The sequence below is a fragment of the Plecotus auritus genome (assembly GCF_963455305.1).
Source record: "Plecotus auritus genome assembly, chromosome: 5".
NCBI lineage: Eukaryota > Metazoa > Chordata > Mammalia > Chiroptera > Vespertilionidae > Plecotus > Plecotus auritus.
The window spans coordinates 137,283,873-137,302,719 of record NC_137776.1 but is presented as its reverse complement, the minus strand read 5'-3'; the positions used below and the strand labels follow the sequence as shown (position 1 = coordinate 137,302,719).

Sequence of the window (18,847 nt, the reverse complement as noted above, 5' to 3'; positions counted from 1 at the left end):
CACTTATCATAATACCCTCTAGGTCCAGTCATGCTGTCGAAAATGATAAGACTTCATTCTCTTTTTATGAGTAATATTCATATATATCCACTCATCTATTGATGAGCCCCTGGGTTGTTTCCAAATCTTGGCTCTTGTAAATAACACTGCAATGAACATAGGGGCAGCACCTTCTCTCCTAACCATTAACTTACACTGGCTCTCTGCATTCATTCAATGCATGAAGGCTTGCAGGTACCACTTGGGTGCCTTCCAGATCCTCTACAAACATAATGACCTTCTCAGATAGTCATACTTGTAAATACACATATCTGATCTCACTGTCCCTTGATCAAAAACTTTCGGTGGCTCAGTAACTGTTTATTGGATAAAAATCCAAACCATATTCAAATACCTTACGCACTTGTCCTCCCACTTTATGCCAATCTACCCTCCAACAACTCTGAATTACTTGCACCTCCTTCACCCCAACATAGAACCCTAAAGGCAGCCTTGAGCATTAGGACTCTCTTCCCCACTCCAGATATGGCTGTTACCAGCATTGCAGCACCTCATTAATGTGTTTCTAAAACAGTTTAGGGATGCTGAGACAAGACCTTCCCGAAGAGCCAGGTTAGAAGGACGCATATTCATTCAGAAACTCGGCCCTTCAAGGAGTGTGAGCAGTAGCATAATATAAATGTAAATCATACAGTAAGTAAGAAAGGGTTAGATCCATCAACTATCCACTCCCACAAAACTAAACATTTGAAAATGGAAATTTCATAGTTAAATGATACCTACTGCATCACTCATAACTTGCAAATTCAAGTTCTTATGTCCAAAAATGCACCTACACTTAGCTAGCCCAGTAGGGGCCACAAAGCCTCCATGTCCATAGAAACTCCATTTATAAGAGTGTTTTAAACGCTATAGCTTTCCATTCCAAAACCTCTGTAAATCACACTTATGACAAATGAGAACAATCAAATTTTGGGCCAAAAATCATAGGGATTAATGATCAGAGTTTCTGGAAAGTAAAAGAGAATTGGTCCGGTGCTTTATTCCTCATGGAAAAATAAGCCAAACACAACGCAACACTTTGCAAAACTAAAGGACGCCAGTGAGTTCACAGGGCAACCAGTATGTGGATGTCCTCTGTGGGCCTACTTCCGTTTAAACGTAAGCTACTTGTGCTTTGCTGCACATCTCCCAGGTCTGCGGATGGACCCACTGCCCTGATGCTTTCGTTGTTCAGAAAGAGACCATCTTTTTACTGGGCCATCCGAGTTCCAAACAACGTACCCCTACCCTTCTCCAGACAGAAAGCTCACGCAGTACAAAAGTCATCTGACTTCTCGTAAGTCTAGACCAGGATGTCTCAACTGTGGCAGCATTGACACTTTGGACCAAATAACTCTTCGTTGTGGGGACTGTCCTGTGCACTGTGGGATGTTCAGCAGAAGCCCTGGCCTCTACTCCCTAAATGCTAGGAATACCTGTCCCCAAGACACAGACACTAAAAATGTCTCAAAACGTTGCTACATGTTCCCTGGGGACTTAACTGCTCCAGCTGGGAACCACTAGACTAACCTCATACTCAACCCATTTTGAAGTTTCACTCCAGCCGTAAACTCTTTACCATATTTGGCCGTATTTTTCTTTTTTAAATTGCTCAAAAACAGTCTGCAAAATAGTTTTGGGCTTGGGGGTTTCAAAAAACATATTCGTATTAGATCAGACCCCAATAAGGGTTCATTCGTAGTAAGTCCTCATTGAGCGTTTGAGTTGGGGTAGAAGTAGGAGTGAGTGTTGACCCTGCCAGGATGCAGAAGAAAGCAATTGTTGAAGACAGTCCTTACTAAAACCTACATGCCTCTTCTGAATACTCTCCAGGAGGGTCAGGCATGTTATTCCCACTGGGTGGCCACACGCGTTTTGCCCAACGCCTACAGTAAGCAGACTATATCCCTCAGGAGGGCACCCGTGTCAGTTAGGTAGCAGGTAACAGAAAACTCAAACCAAACTGGCTTAAGCAACAAAAGGAAGTTACTGGCTCAGGTAACGGAGAAGCTCTGCAGAATGGCAGCTTTCAGGAGAAGCTAACCTGGGCTCAGTTTGGATGTCATTTCTCTGATTCTCTCAGCCTCCTCTTCTCCACGAGTGAGTCAGTCTTCAAATTGGCTTCCTTCCTGGGGGCACAATGGCGACAACACTTCTGGCCTAATATCCATACACCACATGGCTTAGAAGTGCCTTTCTAATCAAGCCAAAGCCCTGAGCTTCACTGTAACTGGACCGACGTGTGTAATGTGCTAAGGGCTAAGGGCCTCAACCAGAAGGCCACAGGCAGACTGGTCGAGGCCCTTGAATCAATCACAGTGGCTGAGGGGGGGAAGTTATACTGATGGGTTTAGAAGAGTGGTTCTCAAAGTGTATTCCCTGACCAATGACATCAACATCACCTGGGTACTTGTTAGAAATATAAATTCCTGGGCCCCCTTCTGGACCTGGTGAATCAACTCTTGGGGTAGGGCCCAACAATCTGTTTTCACAAGCCTTCCGGGTGATTCCTATGAAAGCTGAAGTGTGTGATCCACTGGTTAGAGCATCAGGCCCTCCGCATGGAATCCAAAGTGGGGAAAATCCCACTCATTTCACTGGGTTGCCACACAATTAGAAAATGATGCCATGGAGGCCTGGGACATTGCCAGCAACTACCTCAGAAGGGGACATCTTCAGAAGGGGACAGTTCATTTCACTTCTTAGTTCCTATGGTGAGGCTGTGGCATAGAAAACACATTAATCAGTGCTTCAAACTAACAAATTGGCTTGAAGATTACTTCTGCTGCCCATATTTATTAGTTTATAGAACTTAAGAAGAAAAAAGCCCAACATTAACCTTAGCATTTTCTATGGAGAAATTGGATAATATACACATATTTGAGAGAAGAAAGCTACATGGTAGTTAAAACTGCATTAAAGAAGAATTCTCTAAGAAAGTTTCTTAATCATGGCTAATTCTAAGACTCATCTGCGATAAGGTCACACACAGCTTCTTGGGCACTGCCCTAGACCTACGGAATCAGGATCTCCGAGGGAGAACCTGGGAATCTGTGCTCTCAGCAGACATGACCAGAGATTCTTATGGAGTGTGCATGTTTGGAAAACACTGTTCTAAGAGATATACCCATAGGACTGGGGAGAAAGGCTCATGAAGGAGTTACATGAACATTTCTGGTTGCCAATAATAGCTTCTTCCCCTCCTTTCTTTAGGTGTTCCCTCACCACCAGAGTCTCTATCTGTCCTTCCTCTAGCCTTATTCTACTCTGCTTCCCAAATAAGTCACCCTTCAGAGTGAACTTTACCACTGACAGAGTGAACTTTATAAAACACACTGGAGGTCTGGCCTCTGATCAAAATCCATCACAATAGCGGTTTCCTCCAGGGGCGAAGGCTAGCAGATGCCTATGTGGAGAAGCACCTCAGTGGGTGCCTTACTGTGAATATTCCACTTCTTGGGCTCTACTAGTGGGCTCATGGATATATATATATATTTTTAATTTACCAAAGTAAATTAACAAATAATTAAATAAGTAAAGAGAGCCATAACTGGACCAATTATAATAATGTCAATACAATTCTGTGACTTGAGGACAAAGTTAAATACATTTTTAGAAGGAAAGAAATAAAGTATGTTACTATCTCTGGGTATCAAAAGTATGCTTTTAAATTTTTATTTTTCTCTGTATTTTATAATCACTTGCATAACTTAATAAATTTTTTTATAATTAAGAAAAAATGATCACAAGTCCCCACCATGGCCTATGGGATGAAGTCCAAAGTGTTAGCATGACAATCAATATCCATATCATCTAGTCCTTGCCTTTCTTCTGCCTTACTTCCCACCATTGAACAATCCTGAGTCGCTTGCATTTTCTTGAATACTTGATGCTCTTTTGCTTCCCTTCCTTCTACACCCCCTACATCAGTCAGGTTAATGCTAGGTCATGCTGAGGTAACAAAAACTCAGTAGACGAAAAAAAAAAAAGGCTTATTTCTCACTCACTCTGTGTTAAGGGTCAGTGAGGTTTTTTTTCTCTAGAGACAAAGATGGTAAATATGTTAGAATTTGTGAGCAACATACGGTTCCTGTTGCATAGTCTCTCTCTCTCTCTTTCTCTCTCTCGGCACAACTTAAAAATATATATATGTGTGTGTATATGTGTGTGTGTGTGTGTGTGTATGTGTGTGTGTGTGTGTGTGTGTGTATATATATATATATATATATATATATATATATATATATATATACACTGTATGGCCAGCCGGCCAACCACCCATGTCCCCTCCCCCTGGCCAGGCTGGCCGGACCCCACCCATTCACGAATTCATGCACTGGGTCTCTGAGTGGCCAGATTATTATGCATTCAGAGATCATAATAATAATCTGGCCACTCAGTGTATATGTACTGTATATAAACTATTCTTATTGATAGATCATACAAAACAGGCCAGTGACCACTTGCTAATCTCTCCTCTCTGTGATCATTGCCAGAGACAGGCAGAAAGTGGAGAACTACTCTAGTCACTTAGATATCAGGTTAATGGAGCAGCCACCTCCATAGAACATTACTTGTCATCATATAGACAAAAAGAGTGACTCATGCAAGTAGTTAAATGCTCCAGTCTGCAAGTGGCACCCTGTAACTTCTGCTCACAAATAATTGGTCAAAATTAATCTTTCAGTCCCACTCAGCCATGAGGAGGCCAGGAAGTACAATCCTATCATGTGTCCAGCAGTAAGAAGAATTGAAATTGCTTGGCAAAAATGACGAATCTACTCAGCTTGAAGACAAGTGCTCTAGAAAACCTTTTCTGATACCCTTGCCCCCAGCCAGATTAGCTGCTTTCCCCCTGTAATCTTATGCTCTAAAGCATAAGATGCTCTAAAGCATAAGATGCTCTAAAGCATTTGGAGCCTCTTTGTGCTGTGCATAGGGTAGTGTAATTGCCACTTCTCTGCCTCCCCCACCAGATCCTGACTGAACTTCCTGGGGTTAGCATCTCCATATGCCCACTGCCTAGCACAGTGCCTGCCTGCCCTCCAGGGATGCTCAATGTATGTTGCTCCAACAAATAAATAAATGTGGCAGATTGTGGGAAGAATGGGATTGCCTCTGTACTTACCTGGAGGCTTCTGAATCTCTCTAACTCCAGTTAGTTCAACCACACTAGACTCCACTCAAAAAGATACATTTATCTTTTTGGTCATTAAGTTATTTTCTGTATTAATCAAATGCATTCCTCCTTATAAACTACTAGAGGCCCGGTGCAAAAAATTCGTGTACGGGGGAGGGGGGGTGGGTGTCCCTCAGCCTAGCCTGCACCCTCTCCAATCTGGGACCCCATGAGGGATGTCCGACTGCCCATTTAGGCCCGATCCTGGTGGGATCGGGCCTAAACAGGCAGTCGGACATCCCTCTCACAATCCAGGACTGCTGGCTCCCAACTGCTCACCTGCCTGCCTTCCTGATTGCCCCTAACTGCTTCTGCCTGCCAGCCTGATCACCCCCTAACCACTCCCCTGCCAGCCTGATTGATGCCTAACTGCTCCCCTGCCAGCCTGCTTGCCCCTAACTGCCCTCCCCTGCAGGCATGGTCACCCCTAACTGCCCTCCCCTGCAGGCCTGGTCACCCCTAACTGCCCTTCCCTGCAGGCCCGGTCACCCCCAACTTCCCTCCTCTGCCGGCCTGGTCACCCCTAACTGTCCTCCCCTGCAGGCTTGATCTCTCCCAACTGCCCTCCCTTGAAGGCCTGGTCCCTCCCAACTACCCTCCCCTGCTGGCCTGATCGCCCCCAACTGCCCTCCCTTGCAGGCCTGGTCCCTCCCAACTGCCCTCCCCTGCTGGCCATCTTGTGGTGGCCATCTTGTGTCCACATGGGGGCAGGATCTTTGACCACATGGGGGCAGCCATCTTGTGTGTTGGAGTGATGGTCAATCTGCATATTACTCTTTTATTAGATAGGATGGAGGCCTGGTGCACGGGTAGGGGCCAGCTGGTTTGCCCTGAAGGGTGTCCTGGATCGGGGTGGGTATTCCCTTGGGGCATGGGGCAGCCTGGGTGGGGGCCTGTGGTGGTTTGCAGGCCAGCCACGCCCCCTGGCGACCCAAGCGGAGGCCCTGGTATCTGGGATTTATTTATCTTCTACAATTGAAACTTTGTAGCCTGGAGCGGAGCCAAGCCTTCTGCTCGCTCTGTGGCGGCAGCCATTTCTGTTGGGATTTATTTATATTCTATAATTGAAACTTTGTAGCAGAGGCCAAGGCAGGCCAGGGCTTCAGAAGCTTGGCTTCCTCCATCGCCAGGGGCAACCCTAGCCTCCTGCTCTCTCCAGCTCTGTGGCTACTGCCATTTTTGTTGGGATTTATTTACCTTCTATAATTAAAACTTTGTAGCCTGGAGTGGGCCAGCCAGGGTGTGCGGAAAGCTTGGCTTCCTCCATCGCCGGGGAAACCCAAGCCTCCCTCCTGCTCTCTCCATGTCCACAGCCATCTTGGTTGGGTTGATTTGCATACTCACTCCTGATTGGCTGGTGGTGTGGCTGGCGGGCGTGGCTTGTGGGTGTAGCAGAGTGATGGTTACTTTGCATATTACTCTTTTATTAGATAGGATTCTTCTAAAAACCAGCACTTTACAGAGAGCTGATACTTTGAGGCCACAGAGAACTTTGATACTTTGTAATTTTCTTTTCACTTTACAGGTCAAAGGCAGGCATAGAGATGTACAATGATTTTCCCAGTTATACAACCAATCAGAGTCAGAGCCAAAAGTTATGCTTCCCTTTGAGTTAACAAAAAAGCTATGGGACTGAGCATAGAGCAGCAGCTAAATTCTCCAACAGTTTACTTATATCCCTTGGAGAGATAGAAAGCATAATATACGTTTGTCAAAGATGCCTTGTTATACCATAACAATGTTTAACTTGTCATGCACATTTGTCTCTGAGTAAAATATTAAAAACAAGCCACATGACTGTTTATTAACACTGTGTCTATTCATATTAAGGCCACAGTTCATTATCAGATGGTCTCTCAGAACCCCAAGAATACTCAAGGTGCTATGCACCTAAAGTTTTACCATCACACTGTAATGCCCAGTAAGTGAACAGTACCTCCATGCATTTTCACTACTAAATGGCATAAAACAAATTTGAAGTCAGTTTCACATGCAACATGTGTGTGGCTGCTGTAGGTCTGTCTCAAACATGTAAACGTGGGGTAGGCAAAATAGCATTCAAAATGAGCTGCTGTGCAAGACTCTATCAATACATACATACACTTAAGCCCTTTCATGGGCATTAGTCACTATCTGGATAACCTCTGGTACTACCAAAGGGTATCCTTCTGGAATTTTCCTATCCTCTTTGTCTCCTGGACACAGTAAGTTGCTAATAAACATCCCGCCTGACAACTAGCCTTGACAAATGCCTGGGAGAACCAGAACAAGGAGAATACAGCTAGGTAGTGCCCACCACTTCCCATCTCAACAGTAGAATAGAGCCAGAGCACCGTCCTATTGAAATCAGCAGAGTTTGAGCATTCGTGATAAAAACAACTTCTTAAAAAGCATAAACCCTTTATTTAAGAAGGCAAAATAGCTCGGTGCGCCCACTGTGTCTTGTTATGTCTAACAGATCACAGCAGGGGAAACTGTGTAAGAAAACTCAAGTGCCCCAAAAGCATCTTATGTGTGCTCAGTACTGCCAGGCACAAAACAAGAATCAATCCTTTATAGAAGTCAAGCCTTTACTCCTTTTTTCCTTCCTTGGGCCATGTAATTGATTATTACAAACGACATCAAGAAGAATAAACGTGTGTGTTTCCCCTCCCCCAAACAAGAAAAAGTTAAGCTTTTAATTACAGGCCCTCAAACGATCATTTTGTGCAATTAGCAATTAACTCTAATGTTGATGAGAGAATGCAGAGCCGCCGTAACAATTTCCCTGGGTTATTTTGGTCTGGTTCTATACAGAGGACAAGCCACAAGGTGCACGCTCTCACCCACACTCACACACTTAAAGACACATTTAATTTCTTAGCAAAAATGGCATCTCTGCGTGCAATTGAGACAGACACCCCGAACCCCACACATCAGGGCAGCCCAAACGTTTGGACCCCCTTCTCTTTACCACTTTCACTCACGTGGGAAGCAGAGGCCAGAGGAAGATGCTACCTACCAGCCTCACATTACCAGTCTCTCTCTGGGGCGCAGGAGAGGGTGGCAGAGAGATGATTATTGCCCCTGGAAGCTGCAAGCCGCGTTAGTGGAAAGGCGGTGGCAATAGCAGCAATAGTTGCATCAGCGTTAACTGCTGCTGCGGCCCCAGCTGCTGCCGCCGCGGCTGCATTTACTGTTGGCGGCTGCTGGGAGGGTACAGTAAGGAATGACTGTAGGGAGCGCACAGTTGCTGCGGCGGCAGGTTCCCTGGATCAGGAAATTAGGACAGGCATCTAGGATTGGAGGCGCGGGCTGCCGGAGAACCAACCAGCAGCCGCTCGGGGGCCCCGTGAGCTCTGGGGGACGTGCGGAGCAACCGGCCCCAGGAGCAGTCCTGGTGGCAGCCGCGGCCACGGCCAAGGCTACTGCTACGGCCACTCACGCCCGCATGCTCACACTCGCACACACACTCAGACCCCCCAGGCACAGGCACCTTAGGAGACCAGCGCATCAATGAGAAAGGAGGGCTGAACACCTCCCCACCCCCCCGCCCCGCTGACCACTCCCCTCCTGACCCCTCCTCGCTCCTCACCCCTAGCTCCAGCAGTGGGTGCTCGGCTGCGGGCTCCTCTCTCTTCGGTCTTCTCCTTGGTTCTCGACTCCCCACCCCCTCTCTCTCCCTCCCATTCTCTCCTGCACCCTCCCCTCCTGTGCCCTCCCCTCTCCTGCAGCGCCTGCATTATTTTCTGCCCACAGGCTCGGCTTGCACTGCTGCTGCAGCCCTGGGAGGTGGGTGGGTGGGAGGGTGGGTGGGCTGGCAGGTGGGGAGGAAATTGTGCAAGTTGTAGGAGAGGGGGTGTCCTCTACTCCCCAGCTCCCTTTCCCCCCTTCTAACTCCTTCCCCTCCTCCTTTCCCCTCCTCTCTCCCTGCCCCCAACTCCTTCCTCCTTTCCGAAAGGCTGGTAACTTGTTGTGCGGAGCAAACGGCGGCAGCAGCAGCGGCACCATCCAGGCGGGCACCATGGGCACGTCCGCGCTCTGGGCGCTCGGGCTGCTGCTCGCGCTGTGCTGGGCGCCCGGGGAGAGCGACGCCACCGGAGCAGGTAAGTGAGGATGCACCCCTCCACGGGCTGCCCGGACCCAGCCGCGCCCAGGGCCCCCAAGGCTCGGGTCTCCTCCTGCCCACCCCCCTCCTAGGAGGCACCTCTCCACTCTCCTCGCCTTTCCCCCCCTCCCCACCCTGGTGGCGCCTCTGAGCTGTCAGCGTAGCAGCCACGGAGAGCCGGGCTTGGGGGAGAGTGGGGTTTGGGGTGTCCTAAAGCCTTGCCTGAACTAGTCTTCATTCCCTTACACTCCCTCCCACGGCGTCGCCTCCTTTTTCAGCCCCGCTTGGCAGGGGCGAGGGAAATGTGGGCTTCTGAGCCATTGAACAATGGTTCTGTCTCCCCTGCCAGGCGGAGTGTTCAGAGAGGAGGCAGAGGGCCCGGAGACGTGCGCGGCAGCCCGGCGCGCTCCTTGGACTTCAGGGAGGGGGTGGGTGAGGGTGGGCGTCTCTGGGGACACGGCACCCGGGAGAGGGGCCCGGGTGTCAGCCGGGGCTGGGAGTCCCCCATGGCGCTGAGCAGGCGCACGGTCGGTGGGCTGCACGCCCGTAGTCGCCCCGGAGCTGCTGTAAGTGTGCAAACCTGCGCACCCGGACTGTGACTCCCCCGGCGCCGGGCTGTCTCTCTGGAGTGCAGGTTGGAGGACGAGTGAGGCTTTTGAAATTGGACTCCTCTCTAGGTGTTGCTCCCCTCTCCCCTGCCCCCCCCCCCTCCCGTGGCGGCGTTAGTACACCTCGTGGGTCTTCCATATAGCTGAACGGGGGCGGGGAGGGGAACAAAGACTTAATCAGGTTAGTTTGCTGATCCTTATTCCGGCGAGATTTCCTCCAGAGGAACTGAGTCCTAATCTAGTGACTGTAATTAGCCTTCATCTTAAACAATAGATCAGCGGCAACAGCGGGAGAGCTGGTGTGTGGCTGGAGCTTGTTGGGAGGGCACCGGGGACTGCTGTCGAGTGCCGGGGTCTGCTCCCCGGGCCTGGGAGCCCTGTCTCAGCCACTCTCCCGACTGGGGACGCACAACTTTCCTAGGCAAGAGACGGGAAGCCCCGCTGAGGGGACTCGGTCAGAGCCCTGGAGTGATCTTGACGGGACCCCAAGGGGGCTTGCTCGCCAGCTCTCGGGGGTTAGGACAGAACGCTGCCCTGTCCTCAGTACCCATCTCAGAGTCCCTAGCTCGGGTTGCCTGGTGGCTTAGGAGACCCGCCTGCCTGCAGTCACGTGTCTCCTGAAGTGAGAGCGAACTTTCAAGTGTGTGGTCAGACAGCCTCTCTCGGGCAATACTTGGTGGTTTTAAAGTCTCCGAATGCCCCCTGCCCTTTGGTTCCATTTGTCCCGGAGCGTGTGTGAAGCTGGGACGGACTTGTCTGCACGCTGCAATTGGCTGGCCGCAGGGTCACGTTTAGGTTGGTCACATGGCTCTGCGGACTCGCGATTGAGCAGCCGGAGAAGTGTTATCTTTAAGGGAATGTAAAAACCCCACAGGCTGAGACCCACTGTTCTCGCAAATGCTTTCCCCTGCCTGGCCTCCTCCGAAAGTGTCCTGAACGTGGCCTCATGTGTATCAAACCCCAGAGCCTGAAAAGCCCTGCTCACAAGTTTTCAGATTCCAACATTAATCATTAATGGATGAGCAGCACTAACTTATTAAACCATTTTTCAGAATAGTGCCATGACTTGCATTATACTTTTCACACCATTTCCAAGACTAAAAAAATATACTAGAACTTACTGATAACTGCCCAGGAAGGTAGGAGAAAATATTCATTTTTACTCCATGTTCTCTTTGCTGCATGGACTTCTCTTAATTTAACACATAATTTAACTCATTGGAGGTTAACTTGATCCTATAAAATGCTAGGAGTGCACTTACATTGTTGAAAACAGTTACTTGAAGCCATATGCTCACCTGTATTAGGTAGGTGAGGACCCTTTGCTCCCCTAGGTCACATATGAAACATGTGATATGCCATGAACAGTGGAGAAGCCCATGCAAGACTTAAATTCTTCAAAAGAAAGGAAGCACATCCTTCTGACTTGGTGGGAATTTGGAGTCTGCTGATGTAGGTACTGACCCCAAGCCAACCCAGACTGGTCCTGTTTGAGGCTCAAAGTCCCAGGGCATGTAGGCTGACATCTGGCCCTGGTCTTCTACACTTACCTCCCTGCTGCACTCCCCCCCCCCCCCCGCAACACACACACACACACACACACACACACACACACTCACTTGCGCAAATACACTCATGGTGCTGGTCTAAAATACTCTAGGGTAGGGAAGGTGTGCTCCAAGACCCTGGCAAGGAACTTAAAGCAGGCTAATGAGAGGAGTTAAAATTCAGTGGTGTAGTATACCTGACTACAAAATCCCTGGAGTTCTAGGACATTTTCCTCCAGCCTATGGAGTCAAGACTAGGCTCTGGGTACCATCGATTTGTTCAGGCCAAAGCCCAGAAGAACAAAGGTTCTGTGAGAGCTATTCAGATATGGCTAGCGACTAGCAAAAGAGTACACAGCACTTTTCTTATTGTGGGGGGTGGGTTGGTGAGATGGCAGTAGTCATGGACCTGGAGGGATAGGAGACTAGAGGGCAAAAGGGAAATAAACCTGGTTCATCTGGTAGCACAAAGGGAAGGTGTGGGAATGGTCATAATTCTCATCTGGGCCAAAGCATGAGGACCTGAGCAGGGCTCTTTAAAGGAGGAGCGTCAGGCAAGCCCGTATTGGTAGAGACAGCTTCTTGAGCAGCTTTGTTCCCCAAATCGCCCCAAATTGGCCACTTCATGTGACATTCAATCATGCACCTGTTCTGTGTCATTTTGATTCTTTGGTTTTATTGCCTGAGTCACGAGGTACCTAAAGCCAAGTTCAGCAGAGCTGCCAAAAGTTAAGACTTTGTTTGGGACAACAAAACTGCCTATGTTAATTATGGCAGCCTCTATGGTCAAAGGAAGTGAAGGTCTGTTAGAAGTGTTTCTGCCCTTTTTTATACAATTGGATGACCATAGACTCGATTTCACTTGAGTAGTTTTTATAATTCTGGAAGATTTGAAAAGTAGTTACGAGCCCTTCTGTTTCAGGAGGAGCATCAAATTGATAAGATGTAACAAGAACTCCTAGCGTAGAGCATGGCCGTAAGATCAAGGGAACAGATAGCTCCCAGCCATATGGCTTTGGGTTTTGATCCAAAGACCAGAAGACTCTGAGCACAGCATAAATACGTAAATACTCATTAATGATCTAGACCGTTTTCTATTTCTCATAGAATGTGAATAACGCTGTCCTTTTCAATAGAGGGAGTAGTGATCAAGTCTAGGCAGTCACCTATATGATTTTGAGTCATCATTAAATTTACTCTGGATGCTGACCTTCCTTTGGAAAGCTGCCTTCACATACTAGCCTATAAGAAATTAAATGTGCCCGATTGGTGCGGCTCAGTGAATTGGGTGTCATCTGCTATACTAAGAGGTTGTTGGTTTGATTCCCGGTCAGGGTACATGTCTGGGTTGTGGGCTTGATCCCCAGTAGGAGGTGTGTAGAAGGCAACCAATCGCAGTTTCTCTCCCAATGATGTTTCTATCTCTCCCCATCTCCCTTTCTCTCTCCCTAAAATCAATAAAAATGTTTTTTAAGAAGAAATTAAGTGCCTCGGAAGGCTATGATAAGGTCTGTGATGATGCTTATGATAAATGTACCTACCTTAGGAGAGCTTCTTGGTGGGCTGATGCAGCTGCTCTCCAGATGGTTAGTTGATAGCCTCAAAATTGCTTAAGATGTTCCCTTCTACTTCAAGTTAATCTCAAAAGAGTACTTAGGCTACAGCACAGTGACTATTTTCAAGGCAACGAGTCCAAGATTCCCTTCTGCAGAGGGGATGGATTAGATGTACCAGTTGAACAGAGGTAAGTGGTCCAGAGGCAATTTCTTTGCCCAGCTAAAGAGTTTTTAGCTAGGAAACCTGAGGATAGCTTTTCATAGAACTTCAAGGCAGAGTATGACTTAGCTCTAGGAAAATCTGGCTTTGTAAGTAAAAATCATCTCGATTTCACTCTGCGCATTTTTCAGTTTGAATCAGCATCTCTTTGCTAAGCTCTTCTGTGGGTTTGCAATAAAAAATCTGGATATTGTTAATGCCAGCTAGTTAGATCTGCTAGGTGCACTGCAGGATCTAATGAGATGACAGGTGAAACCTTAAAGTTAGCACACTTTCCCCTTCATGTAGGTTCCCTAGGAAAGCCTGGCCTGATGGCTATTTTGAACCTAAATTAAGCAAGAGGATGCCTGCTAGGTGCTGGGGGACAAAGTACAGATTCTACTTTTAAAAAATGGCTTCATGTCTGCTTAGGAATCCTTTGCCCACTTTGTATTTCAGAGATGCTACATGGGTGGGTGGAGTGGCGGGGGTGGGGGGGTGGGCGGGACGGCAGGGAGGTTATTCATGGCCTTATATTTAAGAGATACCATTGGGGGCAGACATTAAAGATTGGACCACTGGCTAGAATGGTTCATCTTGCCACCAACTTGGGTCATCCATGTTGGCCTTGCCGGCTAGTAGCTTTTATGTACCTAGATGTGATATGGGGGATGGAGTGAGTCTTGCAAGCTGCCAAGCAAAGGGGGTGATAAAACCTTGGCAAAAGACAACTTTTGCAAGCTGCCTCTAATCTTTAATTTTCCTAAGAAGCTTTCCCAAGATCTGAGTTATTAACTGATCTGTAGGTTTACTAAGTAGGTGGTGGGCTGGTGCTGACCTTCCTTGTACATCTGCTTGAGCCCACTTTACCTCTAAAATACTGAACATCTATCATATGGCACCAGGCATGGAGACACTGTGACCAGGTGGTTGGTCCCTTTTTTTCTGGCATTTAATCTAGTGGGGAAGTTACCTAAGAAATCAATGATTCAAACACAGTGTGGAAGAGAAGCACTGGATAGAAGTAAGCAGACCCAGTGCTTAAGACTTAATCATAAATGAGGCTGCCAGCACCTCAAAGTTGCTGGAGTTCCCACATGCTACCCGAGTTACATCTTATGAAGTTTCCCCCAAATCACCAAGAACTTAGACTCCAATGTGACAAAAGCAGAAACTCTTCCACCTCTACAGATGATCTTACAGAGGTGATGCAATTCAAGCCCAATAGATTGTTGCCAACATTACCAAAGAGTGCTCAAACATGTCAGAAGTAAAATCTGGGCCCCACGCATCCAATTTCTAACTTTATCAGTCAGCCACTGCTAACTTTCCCTGTGTGTCAAACCTTCCTCCTCACATGGAAATGAGGCCGACATACCCACACTGGCATCCTCATTCTGACAGACAAGTCTGAAAGAAGTATACTTTTAAATGAGAAAGTGTCACAAAGATGAGGGGAAGGAACCCTCAAAGGCATAGGGAACGGTGGCCTTTATAACCTAGATTCTTTCAAAGTACTCGAGCTAGTGAAATAGCTGGTCACACTTGGTTTCGAGTTCACAGTAGTTGGGAAGAATGCTTGGGGAAAGTCTATAGTTCAAACCAGCTTTATTAATAAATTAACAAATCAACTAGTGCATCCATGAATACTCACTCGTGTTGAAAGAGTCATTAGCTGTAGACACCAGGGCCCGGATTATGAAGATAAATTCCAGGCCCCATGTTAGGGGATGTCCATTTGGAGAGATGCAAACCGGTGGGTAGGAGCATCTCAGACCATGACAGCTGTATGATGGGCACAGGAGACCATGGAAACGCAGCCAAACCATACCTAACTGGTCAAGATAGGAACTGAGGGCCTCAGTCAAGGGGTGACATCTGGGCCCACCCCTGGTAGATAGACGGACAGGAGTAACATGAGCAAATCAAGACAAAGCAGCAGTGAGGGTGCGGGCCTGGGGAAGTGAGTGGGGCAACTTGGTGTAGCCAAAGCAGATGGCAGGTGGTAATTAATAGGAAAGAGTTGGGAGGAATAGGTCATAAACTAGACTCAATTCCAGAGTCAGTGGGAAACCTGGAAGTGATACCATCCTTGGCACTAGGTTGTTTGAATCACCATCTTGATTTGGATACAGAATGTGGCAGCCTAGAGGCAGACGGACAGGAGACAAATTTAGATCAAGCGAGAGATGAGGGCTTAGACAGGCTAGGACTTGATGCCAAAATGTCAGGGGAGAAAAATCTGGCCTTGTTTTTGGACTACTGATTTAGAGGAAGTGATGGGGCTGATCAAAGATGGGACACATGAGAGAGGAAGGCAGATTTTAGAACCACATTTTACAGTGCATGCTGATTAAGGCATCTGGATAAATTTTCCCTACCTACTGGTCACAAAGGCTTTATGTCGGGCTGTCACCCAATGTATTTTGTAAGACTGGCATTTATCACCAATATCCATCCAGTGATGGGCAGGAGGGCTTATGGGGATGAGTACTGTATATCCCAACCCTGAAAATGAAATAGTCACTTCCATGGTAGGTAGAATCTGAGCCTTCTAACCTTCCTGCAGTGGTTTCAATGTGTGGTCAGGGACCAGCAGTGTCAGCATCATCTGGGAATTCATTACAAATGCAAATGTGGGCCCCACTCTATACTCACTGGATCAGAATTTCTAGGGGGTGGGGCCCAGCATTGTGTCTTATAAGCCCTCCAGGGGATTCTGATGCAAAGAGAGCTTGAGAACCACCCACCAAAAACCAACAGCTTCCAAAGAGTATCAGAGGGCCTTTGCGCTACTTGACCAATATGTCCTCAGAAGGAACACCAAGCACTGTCGTCCTCCTAGGGAAGGACCCACTGAGGATACTCTGGCAGCATTTTTTAAAAATTAAAATGGGGACAGGAAAAAGGGCTCTATCTCCACAATAAAGCTATGTGGGATAGTGTCATTATGACAAGTAAAAAACTACCTAATTCTGGATTAAGTTGACTAGACTGGCCAACTTATAAATCAACAGGACACTCTAGAAAGAAATAGTCCTGAGTGAAGTGCTCTTGATTGCATACATGCTCAATAACCAAGTATTTGGAGCCAGAATGCCCAGGTTCAAATTCTAGTTCTTCCCAGAGTGATCTTGGGCAAGTACTTTACTTCCATTCTCTGAACAGGTTTCCTGATATTTGTATACAAGGGGAACAGTAGCTCTAACCATGTAGCATTGAGAAGTAAATGAGTTATTTGTCCATAATACTTAAGATTATTTCAATCTGATGTAAATGGGAAAAACTGTTTGACAATTGAATTGTAAGATTCACTCATTGCAGTGAATCAGAAGGATTAACCTAAGTCAGTGGTCGGCAAACTGCGGCTCGTGAGTTTGCCGCTCTGTTGACTAATGAGTTTGCCGACCACTGACCTCAGTAGTTAACAATTTTCAGTTGGCCCCCACCTGTGTTTCAGAGGCTGCCTCGAAGGCCAGAACACGAACTTGGTGCTTGATATCTCGGGGCCTCTTGCTGAGTTCCTCTTACTAACCTTCCCCGTGGGAAACGTTGCTGACTAGGATATCTGCTTGTCTAAAAACAAGCTTTCGCCTATGAATAGAAAGATTGGCATTCAAGTGCCAAGCAGAAGTGAGTCCTACTAAAAATAAATGCCCTTGGCAGCCTCAGAAGTGCCAAAACAAATGGACTGAAGAAATTCCAGTAGATGATAACACCCGCATGCTCAAGCTGAAAGGAGGGGTGTGAGTGATTTGAATACTTGGCCCTGCTAGTCCCAGCAGTGTGGCCACGTGAGCCCCTCTGAGTAGTTAAGTTCAGTCTGAGCCTGAGACTCAGAAACATCTCCATATTCCAGGCATTGCTAGTGGACACTCCTGCCAAGGTGTCACTCCGAGCCCTCCAGGGACATTTGTAGCCCAGTGTGGGGCTTGGTGTTTATTATAAGGCCTATGCCGTTTTTCACTGAAGCTTACATATTGCTCTTCCATGTAACCCGTGCAGGGATAATTAGACAATGGCAGGCAGACTTCTATTTGCATTAAAACCCTGAGTTTCTTGGAGCCAGTGAGCTGCTAACATGTCTGGGTAGTTAACTATTTAGATATGTAAGGCTCCTGGGACATGGGCCCCTTGAAGTAAGTTTGCATAGTCTGATTCCGTCTGTGTAAGTGACAGTATGAGTGAGTAATCCTTCGATACTTCATTCAGTACAAATTTAAATAGTCATGTGTGTGACTAGGTGCATATGACGTGCCGCCCCCTGATCCAAAGGGGTAGAGGTATTCAAAGTGTCAGAGCTAGAAGGAAAACTAGATCCAGTCCAACAGTTGGAATTCTTAAAGTAATAGAGCCCTTTTCAAATTCTTCTATGTAACTCCAAGTCAAAAGAAAGCCATCCTGCTTCAAACCTACTTCTGTCCCACCCTGTAGAGTGCCTAGCTCCCCTACTTCACAGGTAATTTTTTCAGGCATCGTTGGCTCTAGCTGAGCCTAAGAATTAAAAGAACCTTGGATGGCCCTAACCGGTTTGGCTCAGTGGATAGAGCGTTGGCCTGTGGATTGAAGGGTCCCAGGTTCGATTCTGGTCAAGGGCATGTACCTGGGTTGCGGGCATATCCCCAGTAGGGGGCGTGCAGGAGGCAGCTGATCGATGTCTCTCTCTCGTGGATGTTTCTAACTTTCTATCCCTCTCTCTTCCTCTCTGTAAAAAATCAATAAAATATATTTTTAAAAAAAGAACCTCGGATGTATGTGATTTCAAGTTCATCCTGTTCCCTTTATGAAAGTATAATACTGAACTTGAGACTTAACTGTCCGGCATGGGAACAGACTACAGGTCCACAAGCCTGCAATCCCCAAAGCTTCGCAGACCAAAAGCGTCTTAACTCGTGTGGTGCATTTGGCTCTCCTCTGGGCAGCAGCACTCCCGGCTGAACCTCGGAGGTAGAAGGCAGAATCCTTCTGGCACTCAGACAGGAAGCCCGCACGGTGTTGCAGTCAGGTGGCCGAGGTCTCAGCACTGGGGTTCGTGTCTGAGCTCTGCCGCTCTGCACGAGGCAGGGAATTAACAGAACCGGGAGCACCTTCTGCCCAGTAACAATCTCTGGAAACAAAGTACTTGGGAAACGGAGAGACATGGCCATGAAGCTTAAGGCCTTTATGTGCCTCGCTCTCTAAAGGGTCCTTTATAAAGCCTGACAGCCTTACCCAGCCCATCTCACTCCTTTTGTAAACAAGCAGGGATATTTAGGAGCAGACTGTACTCCTAACCCCATGTGTCCCTCCTTCTTAATGGAGGGCTGTGCGTGTGTCATGGTAAAACAGCTTTATGACAGCCAGGCAGAAGCCTGGGAAAAGTGGAAACAGCTCAGATAAGAAAAGGTAGAAATTACACTCCTTTTCATCTTGGGCTATTGGAATAAACACTAAGAAAATGCTCGTGTCTGCCCTGAGCCTGCTCAGTATCAACACAGGAAGCAGCATGGCTGGAATGGTTAATGTCTCCTGTTACTGTTGATAGCTTGTATGTTACAGCTACATTCAGAGACCCTCTCGAAGGGAACACTGGACTAAACATCAGGCTTAGGGTGTTCTGTGTCTGTATTTAATCCCAAGACAGTTTGAG

At 47.4% G+C, this 18,847-nt stretch overlaps 2 protein-coding genes across 14 annotated transcripts in view; one reads left to right on the top strand and one right to left on the bottom strand.

Moving 5' to 3' along the window:
- LOC308247867 (uncharacterized protein) overlaps window positions 1–8,874 on the bottom strand; it is a 139,546-nt gene extending 130,672 nt beyond the window's left edge. For 3 of the 8 annotated variants that reach the window (XM_080667626.1, XM_080667628.1, XM_080667629.1), the window contains exon 1: window positions 8,796–8,860. The gene's annotated coding sequence lies outside the window, so the exon portion shown is untranslated. Of the gene's footprint in view, window positions 1–8,222; window positions 8,478–8,795 lie in introns of those variants that run through there. The other 5 variants (XR_013960575.1, XM_080667624.1, XM_080667627.1 and 2 more) reach the window with 5 other exon arrangements.
- Window positions 8,582–18,847, top strand: part of VLDLR (very low density lipoprotein receptor) — a 35,594-nt gene continuing 25,328 nt past the window's right edge. The window contains exons 1-2 of one of the 6 annotated variants that reach the window (XM_080667610.1): window positions 8,591–8,992; window positions 9,162–9,306. In XM_080667610.1, coding sequence (XP_080523736.1) covers window positions 9,225–9,306 — 82 coding nt within the window. In that variant the 5' untranslated portion in view covers window positions 8,591–8,992; window positions 9,162–9,224. Of the gene's footprint in view, window positions 9,307–18,847 lie in introns of all 6 variants that reach the window. The other 5 variants (XM_080667609.1, XM_080667611.1, XM_080667613.1 and 2 more) reach the window with 5 other exon arrangements.